Raw genomic sequence first — 9,634 nt, forward strand, 5'->3', positions numbered from 1 at the left:
GCCCCTAACAGGGTTATCGTCTCTGCCTAGTTGATAAGTTTATTACTAAAATCAGATTGTTTGCTGAAAATATGTAACCATATATAAGCATATGAAAGGTTGTGTGCATCATTTCGATGCAGAGGCTGGAACGATGCTCCTATTTTGAAAAAAAGACGATTTGTGATCTACAATGTGAAAACCAGGAACGCAGGTACATACACTGGCTGGTGACGATCTCTGGGGCGATGGACCCGAGCCGAAAGTATGTAACTATCTACGTACGTCCATTTCAGTCTCGTCGAACGGACTTGCGCACTTGGCTTCTTTCGGCCACACGTACTACTGTTGCACGCACCTGAACGCATGCACGCGCGTGTATCGGTGTATGCACGTCCATTTCACCGCCTTCTTCGATAGTTCGATTACTCGTCAAAGCTAAGCAAACCCAGATAATTTACGGATGTCTCTCTCGCTACACACGCGCGTACGCATGCAACATAGATTCGAATGAATTGTCAGCCAAAAGCGCGCGAACAAGATCCTCCCCCTCCCTCAGCTTAAACCTAAAAACCGTCCCTTCAGCCTCCCACTAGCTCGCAAGCCAGAGCTCTGTGACTTGTCCAAAACCTGGCCACACACAGCCACGGCCGCAAGCTCCGCACCTCCTCCGCCTTCTAGCTATAAAAGTCGCCACCCCAGCATGCCCAGCCTATCACACTATACCGATCCATAAGTCAGCATTGCACACACTCTTGCTCAATCGATCTCTTGCACAAGATCATACAAGATCAAACGAGCCAATTAATTCGACGACAAGGGAGGCGGGGGAGGAAGCAAAGGGTTCGCCGTAGCCGGCACCTGAGAGGAGGAAGAAGCTTAATCTGAGAATGATCGGGTGGGGGGACTTGTACAAGGTGTTGGCCGCGACCGTGCCGCTCTACTTCGCCCTGTTCCTCGGCTACGGCTCGGTGCGGTGGTGGCGCATCTTCACGCGGGAGCAGTGCGACGCCGTGAACCGGCTCGTCGCCTTCTTCGCACTCCCCTTCTTCACGTTCGAATTCACGCTCCACACCGACCCGTTCGAGGTCAACTACCGCGCCGTCGCCGCGGACGTCATCTCCAAGGCCGTCATCGTGGCCGTCATCGCTATCTGGGCCAGGTTCTTCCTCTCCGGCGCCGGCAAGGGAAAGGGCGGCACCGCCGGGAGCTGGTGCATCACCGGCTTCTCCCTCTCCACGCTAACGAACTCGCTCGTCGTGGGAGTGCCGATGTTGCGGGCCATGTACGGCGAGTGGGCGCAGCAGCTCGTCGTGCAGCTTTCTGTCTTTCAGGCCATCGTCTGGCTCACGCTGCTGCTCTTCGTGCTCGAGGTCCGGAAGGCCGCCATCGGCATGTACGTCGACGTCGCCAAGCAGAGCGTCGTGGTCCACGACGCCATACCCGAGTCGCCGGTCAAGGCCGACGTCGAGGCGGCCGTCGGCAGCGTCGATGAGGCGGCTGGTGTCGTGGCGGTGACCGTCAGCGGCAAGCCTTCGGTGTGGAGACTGGTGAAGACGGTGGCCCACAAGCTGGCGCGCAACCCGAACACGTATGCAAGCTTCGTCGGCATCACCTGGGCCTGTGTTGCCAACAGGTACGTGCACTCTGACGTGTAGCTCACCATGCAGATGCGTGCATGCTCATCGATCGCCCCTAACAAACTAATGCTAGCTCCACAAACCCTTGCTCAGTATTATTCTGATATCTCATCTCGCGTATACACGATCAGCTAGGAAATGCACTACCATTTTTTCTTGCAGCTAATCTATCTACCCTCTCGATCGAAATCAAAACCCAGCTTTGAGTACTTAGATAAGTATAGTCCTCTCGATCCCTTTTATATGGCCATCAACACTCTATTCACCCCAACGCTGTGAATCTAGTATAGTTGTCTAGTTGAGCCACTCGATCAACATGAAAATGGTCACACAATTTGTCTTTTGTCTTTTCTGCTCTCCAAATGCATGCATGGTAGATAGGGAATGCAATTTGGTACCCTGCCAAAAAGTTCGAATAACTTTGTGTGCTTTCTGAATTAATTAGCTTAATTGGCATGCAGGCTACACATCGAGCTGCCAAGTGTCCTGGAGAACTCGGTGCTCATCATGTCCAAGTCAGGCACAGGAATGGCCATGTTCAGCATGGGTGAGCCATAAACAATAACTCTATATATACTTGTGCAAAACCGTGCCCATTTTATCCAGATGTATGTGCACTGCTAGCTAGTACGTGTTAATCTTAATCGCTGAGGTATCGTATAGTTATCGCTTCCCTAGCTTCACATCACTACTTGCATGTTTCAATCCGTATCTAATACCCCATCTGGTAGTAATACATATTCCTACAGATAATTACCCAAAAGAAATACGACGAATTAATTCTACATAAAAAGTAGCAGAATATTTACAGAGGAACCGATCCATCAAAAGGCACAGGCTGCAGGTTCTATCTGTACGTTGCATGCATGGTGTGGTCGACAGCAACTTAAAACAACAGCTAAAGGCGAAAGTAAAAAAAATAGAATATTTGCCAGAGAAACTTAAATTAAGATATTATTCTACTTTCAAAGTAATTAAGAGATTATTCTAGAGTACTCCGTTGTACTGTGAAGTGTGACTCACGTAGCTAACTTTTTGGAGCACGTGCGTCGTTTTCTCTCTACAGGATTGTTCATGGCGCAGCAGGAGAAGATCCTGGCGTGCGGGACGAGCTTTGCGGCGCTAGGTTTGGCCCTCAAGTTCGCCCTCGGGCCGGCCGCCATGGCCATCGGCTCCATCGCCGTCGGCCTTCGGGGAGACGTCCTCCGCGTCGCCATCATACAGGCACGTAACCGAATCAGTAACCGCCCCCTCAATTAATTCTTCTATACTCCAAGCACTTACAGTACTAGTGGTCTCGCACTTTTGTTAAGCTCAGACTGGCATATATACTTGCTCCACCACCAGGCGCCCTTAAGCTTCCTTGTTCAATAAATTAAAACTTTGACTATGATTTATAATTATAATATATCTATATAATTTATATGAATATATATGAAATAAAAAGATTTGTAAAACAAATGCAACGACATACTCCATTATTTATGCATTCTATAATATAATATATTTGTGGTCAAAGTCATGCATCAAAGATCGTGTGAAAAAAGTGCTTTATATTTTGGGACAGAGCGGGACTACTGCCTCAATCCGCAAGTAGCTGACGTGCTAAAATTCGTGCTGTCCGATCTTGCAAGTTTTAACTAATTAGCATACTCCCTCCGATCCCTATTAGTTGACTCTAGTATGAATGTATTTAGATACATTTTTGTTCTAGATATATTCATATTGATGGCAAGTAATATGAATTGTGTATAAAATATTTGAGTTAGGCAAGTAAAAAATATTACCAATAGAACGGTAATATAATATGTATGATTAACCATTTGACTAAAACATTTGCACAAAAGTAATTAAAGATCAAGAACTGTTTTAAATCCAAAATGAGAGATGTTATATTCTAAAAGACGTGGTATCTTTTTGAACTTCTAGCTCTAGACTGTTTCCTGACACCTGAGAAAAAAAAATACTTTGGTTAATGCCACGTAGAGTTGGTAGTATGCTGATGTCAATGCATCCGGCTAGACATGCAAGTTATAGACTGCTGTCGAGATTTTACCACTTTACAGCAAAGTCACCGAACTTCACTTGACCATAAAGAAAACGTATCTAGCTTAGCCGGAGCTTTTCGGTCCATTTACTGCCCACACTTTAAACAAAGGATCACGAAAGTCATCTACCATAATAGCATTTCCCCGACATTAGATTCGCATCCAAAGGAAAATATTACCGCAGAAAGCCGACCAAAGGTTTTGTTTAGTCCAAGAAACAAAAGCATAGCTAGGTTAGGTATGATCAATTCAAGACCACAAACACAAATGTTCAACCCCTACGTGAGATTCTGAGTCTTAGTTTATCAGCACCAGTGCACCACTAACCTCACCACTTTGGGCTTTAAGGCCAACGCTGCTTCCAGAGCCACAAACATGAAGCAAATGCGTAAAAGCTAAGCATGCACCAAAAGAGCAACACCAGATTAATAATAAATCTACAATCGTTCAAAACAATAGTTGTGCAATTTCACGCAGCAGAGTTATCATCTTGGTCATCTAGCTTGGTCTTGTTTAAGAGAATTCAAATCATGCACAGACAAAGGTCAACAACTGAAAAACATAGGTGAACTCATGAGCCATATCCAAGAACATGGGACACAAACCGATGATTGTCATTTGTTGTCCAGAGACATTTAACATCACTTTAGGCACTGTCTTATCCATGGAAAGTATTGGCCTTCAATGGGGCGGCACAGCTTCTCTTTTTCATACCAAGAAGAGTGCATGTCCCTATTGGCTATTGATGTGCCACATTTTGACGCGAAAACATGGAGGAGATCATTGAAATCAGTCGGGAATCAAGAGTGTGCTTAAAATAAAGGAAAGTTTGTTCAGATAAAGTGCAAGCAAGGGCACAGCACCTGTTTTGGCATGGTCTAGAGCCTGGCCCATATGATGTAGTCATCCTCTGAGCAAAGTCCAAAACAGCAAGTCATTAGCGACCACTCATCAGATGCTTATCGCATAGGCATGGATCAGACTAAACTGTAAGTTAAACACTACACCCATATAGTAATATGGAAAGTTCCACAACATAATGAGGTTCAGGGTTTTTAAAACCTGTAGTTGCCATTGTGGAGTTGGCACTTAGACGATGCACCAAGTTAGTCCTACTCCTCATCATGTCAGCTAATGCACACTTCACTGGAGATGAGTTAGACTCATCTGAATCAGTAATAATTTTGATGTGGACCGGGGTTAAAGAAGAATTTGTCCTCTTTGATGCCCGACTGATATCCATGTCATAATACCCCGTTTTGCCACTTCCAACCCTATATATAACATAATAAATAGACGCGAAGTGGTGCAGTTTTGCTTTGGTGAGACAACCACTACTGATTATTAAGGTATACATCGCTTCAAGTTACCAAACTGGAGGTAACAGGGGGGAATTTTACTGTGAAAACTATCCTCGGAAATAGTCTGAACATAGTTGTGGTCTCCAAGAATTTGTGGCCTAAACAAGAGGGAGGATAGTGGTAAAACTATAATCTGGTAGGTGATGGTAGGGTTAAGTTGGTTCGATCTCGTGTATCAAGAAAATGTTTTGTATATCTTTCCTTTTCATTTTTGAAAACAAGATTTGGCACTCTCCTAAATTCAACTTAGACCACTAAATTACGTATATAGTTAAGAAATACCAAATCACAATAATTTTAAAGTTTTTCCAACAATAGACCTAATTGTACCGCTTTTGGAGCTTTCAAAGTCTAAATCTTGAAATATGTTGGCGTATTAAAAAGAATCAGTAGAGGTCACAATAATTTTAAAGTTTTTCCGACTATAGACCTAATGGTACCGCTTTTGGAACTTTCAAAGTATAAATCTTGAAATATATTGGCGTATTAAAAAGAAACAGCAGAGGTATTTCACTATAATGTTGATGTCATTTTTTCTGAGACTAAATAAGGAATATAACCTGACTAAGCTTTGTCTGAACATTCTGCAGGCTGCACTACCTCAATCAATCACGTCATTCATATTTGCAAAAGAATACGGGCTGCATGCTGACGTCCTAAGTACTGCGTAAGTATTTGGAACTAATTACAATCTACAAATAGATGAAGGCAAATTCTTATGCAAACAGCAATTTCTTAGCCTCACACCATTTTGTTGTTAAATTTTGCAGGGTGATTTTTGGGATGCTTGTCTCGCTGCCATTGCTAGTAGGACTTTATATAGTCTTAGAGCTAATTAGGTAGACGCAGAGACTTGGATACATCAGGAGCAAGCATAGATTTCCACTAAAGCTGCCCGAACATAAATGCTGACAACGGATGTAATGAAATATCTCATAACTACATTCCTCATCCCATAAAACTGCAGTGGTAGTTATCTGAGTGCTATGGAATACTCTTAACACAACAAGAAGGCTTACTTATTTTGTTATTCAAAAGAATGTATTACAAGAATGTTTGGTTCTGGGTCTGATTTCTCAGTGTTGTGCCATTGATTTTTACAGTGTACAACAGTTAAAAACGGCATTTATGCAGGATAACGCAGAACAAACAAAGTAAATATAAGTTTCAACAGTATTACCTCAGTATACGTTTGATTGCATTGCCTAGCTCTTCACCACGATCCTCCTGTGCATGGTGTCCTGCCTACAAGATAAGTCATCATACCAAAAAATTAAATCTAACAACACACAAGGTGAAGAAAAAAAATCTAGACATCAAATTAAACAAAAGAACATGTGTTGTATATCCCCCCACACAACCCAAAATCACGTATGACTAACACGAGGAAACATGAATATAATCTGAAAAGGTAGTAGTTTAATTTACTTTGATTCACTTTCATTGTCGTTTAAGAAGTATTTTGGACATAATGACTTTCAATTTCATTTTGTGAGAAGAGTATAGAAACAAACCATGGGAAGCTCCACAAACTTGTGTTTTAGGCCATCACAAAAATCTGCCACCCCATCGTATGTGAGCCAACGATCTCTCATGCCCCAACATATTGTTGTCTTTGTATTCCATGAGTCACTCGCTAATATGCTCCTCATGGATTCGATGTAGCCCTGTACTAAAACAGCCAGTTTAGAAGATTTAAATTTAACAAAGCCATAGCAAGAAGATAGATGAGCAAACTACCTTAAGATCCTTTCCCAGAGCCCTTGTTATTGCATTCAGTGCAAAACCAGATGAACCTGAGACAAGGTATGGCCTTCTATATACAGTAGCATCCTCCTCCTTCATCATATATGGGCCACTACTAGTCAAGGCCTTATCACTAGCCCTGAGAGGATCCTGGAAGAATTCAAACGAAAAACTAAATTTAAAAACACAAAGCAATGTGGTTATATAGGGTCCAGACAAAATTGGCATCATAGGTGCTAACCTGGGAAAATATCTCGCCCAACAAAAAGTTGCTGAAACATGCAAGGGTAGATGGAAGCTTTGCATGTTTGTCAGTTATCTATAATATGAGACATCCTGTGATCAGACTGTAACTCTTAAAACATAATGAAGCCTTAAACTCATAAAAAATGAAGCCTGCAACTCTTAATGAATAGTGAAGCTTTAGAAGGCGAAATTATGTACCTCGCCAAAATGCATGTGCAAAATATACGCTAAGAAAACTCACCGGTGGATTAACTAGTATAAGATGGTTCAACTTGTCTTGATGTTCGTTAGCATATTTGACCACAATTGGAGCGAAGTAGCCCTGCAAGTTTTTACATTCTTGTATTAAAGAAAACCTCCCACATACATTAACGAACACCCTTATTATGAGAAGCACCTGAACAACGATGGAGAGCTTGCCAGGAGCAACAGCATCGATTAGCGATTCCAGGGCTGAGGTATATTCTGGAACATAGCACTTCACATTACTAAGTAGTTCAACACTAGGTGTTCGAATACTATATAGATCATTTTACCATCCAGAGTGTAGTCAAAACCATATTTAGGTTGAGGTTTGTCTGAGAATCCAAAACCTGCAGATACAAAGTTTTTTTGTTCTGAACTTCGATAAATATCTAGCAGTTGCTAATTGTGCGAACAGGGCAGCAAAATAAACAGAAAAGGACCTGGTTATTTATTAGTCTGTAAAACCGATAATGGGTTTTACAAAAGGGGAATAATATAGAGTGGTATCTGCCTAACTGGGAACACAAATCAAATCTATCTCTTATGTTCTTGGGTTCTGATCTCAAGTTGTCAACAGAGACTGATAACTGGTACAAAGTAATGGACCAATATTTTTCCAGAATGTGTTTTGTCAACATATGTGTGACATAGCTTTTCTCTGCCAACTGATGTGATTATTCTGCATTTATCCAGCACCAAAAGAGGTTTGTAACTCACCAAGCCAATCAAAAGCAATGGAGCGATACTTGTCTGATAGTACAGGTAGCACCTTTCGGTAAGAGTATGCCTGTAATACAAAAAAGACTAAAAGCTCAGCCATTGTCAGCAATGCAAAGAAATAAAATGGGGCAAACAGCCACCTAAAAACCCACCTGAGATGGAAAGCCATGAATTAGAAGGACCGTGGGATTAGAAGAGCTCCCCGTCTCCACACAAAACCAGCTGAAACACAATTGAGTACATAGAAGAACTATGATCTCTGCGCTGTATTAATATGCTTCTCGTATGCAAGACAACTTATATAGTTAACTTGCCTGAAAACATCATCCGAAGATTGCGATCCCTTACCCATGGTGAGACCAAAGAAGGGATCCTTTGCCTTCTCTTTGCTGCCATATAATGCATGAGCTTTTACCTGCAAAATGTTGAATAATTCATCAAAAATTCAACCGCATCTCAGAAAAATCAGTTATCAGCACAGGTGTACACTCAAATCGCTGGCTCAAAGTAGAACGGTCAGACAATTGATGTGTCAATAGTTCATGGTACATTAGCACGACACAAAATTGGCAGATGAAAGGTGCGAAATCCAAAGATGTATCAAACTAAAAATGGTGTGCACTGATCAGAGTAAAACAACAGAGCAGAACAGAGTGAAAGAGTGATCGCATCATACCATTCTCCCCTGAGCGAACCACTCGTCCGACTTACTCGGGCCTTCGGCTTCCGCATACTTCCCTGCATCAATCCCCACACAGAAACAACATCATCATAGTTAGCTATGCAAGCAAAATAGCCGACAGGAACCCAGCCAAACTTTTGCGCCCAATAATTCCCCACGGGCCCACACCCACACAGGCCCTAACTCACCGCCGCTGAAAGAGAAGCCGTCTCCGATGTCGTCGTCGACATACAAATCCTACAGTAAGCACAAAATTACATCAGAATCAAGCCACAGATCACAAATGTGGCCGCGGGCGCGGGAGAACCTGATCGTCGGGGCGAGCCGCGCGGCGCCAGCAGGGGAGGGGCTTCTGGGGGCGGAGGAGGAGGCGGCGGGAGAGGGCGGTGTGGAAGCGCGGGGCGGCGAGCGGCGGCGCCATGGGAGGTCGGCGGGTGCCATGGGGGATCGGATTCTGCTGGGGTTTTGGAGGGAGACGACGTGGTGGGGCAGGAGGGGATAGGGTTTGGTTGGTTCGGGGCCTGCTGCTCCTCCCGCCACAGTTCTAACGGCTCTGATCCAGAAACCTAAACTTATATGGGTCCCCTTTGTCGGTGCTTCTACGATGGGGGCGGCTAGCTTACTCACCCAAATAATCGATTTTCGATGTTAGTACGGGTTAGGGAGGGGAAGAACACCTATTGTCGTCGTACAAGGAGGGGACGAGGAGCACTACCGTCTCGCCGCTGAAGAGGAGGGGGAAGGAGAACATCTGTGTTGCACCGCTGGAGAGGAGGGGGAAGGAGAGCACCGCCTTACACCGTCGCACTGTCGGAGACCAACTCCACCTTCCTCACATGTCGGCCGCCACCACCATGGTCGGGGTACGGTTTGCCCCCACGCTGCCTTGCCACCCCAGTATGTCAAAAGCACCTCCCACTGCCTTCTCCTACACCAGTGATCCACCGATTCCCAAGGCCATCCCCT

At 44.0% G+C, this 9,634-nt stretch overlaps 2 protein-coding genes across 2 annotated transcripts; one reads left to right on the forward strand and one right to left on the reverse strand.

Annotated features, from left to right (window-relative positions):
* Positions 1-601: 601 nt before the first annotated feature.
* LOC124659421 (probable auxin efflux carrier component 5a) lies at positions 602-6,090 on the forward strand. Its single transcript, XM_047197297.1, has 5 exons — positions 602-1,615; positions 2,081-2,166; positions 2,686-2,843; positions 5,619-5,695; positions 5,799-6,090. Exons 1-5 carry the CDS (start codon positions 870-872, stop codon positions 5,869-5,871), a joined length of 1,140 nt encoding a protein of 379 aa, XP_047053253.1. The 5' UTR covers positions 602-869; the 3' UTR covers positions 5,872-6,090.
* LOC124659422 (haloalkane dehalogenase 2-like) lies at positions 4,093-9,104 on the reverse strand. Its single transcript, XM_047197298.1, has 15 exons — positions 8,976-9,104; positions 8,857-8,905; positions 8,663-8,724; positions 8,301-8,401; positions 8,139-8,208; positions 7,984-8,053; positions 7,557-7,613; positions 7,418-7,485; positions 7,262-7,342; positions 7,016-7,093; positions 6,769-6,924; positions 6,543-6,695; positions 6,209-6,273; positions 4,531-4,577; positions 4,093-4,406 (listed from the first exon to the last, which is right to left on the reverse strand). The coding sequence occupies exons 1-14, from the start codon at positions 9,087-9,089 to the stop codon at positions 4,571-4,573; spliced, it is 1,131 nt and encodes a 376-aa protein (XP_047053254.1). The 5' UTR covers positions 9,090-9,104; the 3' UTR covers positions 4,093-4,406; positions 4,531-4,570.
* Between the last annotated feature and the right edge of the window lie 530 nt (positions 9,105-9,634).

This window comes from Lolium rigidum, chromosome 6 (assembly GCF_022539505.1).
Source record: "Lolium rigidum isolate FL_2022 chromosome 6, APGP_CSIRO_Lrig_0.1, whole genome shotgun sequence".
Taxonomy (NCBI): Eukaryota; Viridiplantae; Streptophyta; class Magnoliopsida; order Poales; family Poaceae; genus Lolium; species Lolium rigidum.

Bases quoted from the DNA above. Each gene is read 5' to 3' on its own strand.
- LOC124659421 (XM_047197297.1), top strand. From the start codon at position 870: ATGATCGGGTGGGGGGACTTGTACAAGGTGTTGGCCGCGACCGTGCCG. The intron at 2,844-5,618 runs GCACGTAACCGA...AACATTCTGCAG, and splicing joins TCCGCGTCGCCATCATACAG to GCTGCACTACCTCAATCAAT. The intron at 5,696-5,798 runs GTAAGTATTTGG...TAAATTTTGCAG, and splicing joins GCTGACGTCCTAAGTACTGC to GGTGATTTTTGGGATGCTTG.
- LOC124659422 (XM_047197298.1), bottom strand. From the start codon at position 9,089: ATGGCGCCGCCGCTCGCCGCCCCGCGCTTCCACACCGCCCTCTCCCGC. The intron at 7,343-7,417 runs GTGCTTCTCATA...AAAAACTTGCAG, and splicing joins AGCTCTCCATCGTTGTTCAG to GGCTACTTCGCTCCAATTGT. The intron at 7,094-7,261 runs GTGAGTTTTCTT...CTCATATTATAG, and splicing joins TTATACTAGTTAATCCACCG to ATAACTGACAAACATGCAAA.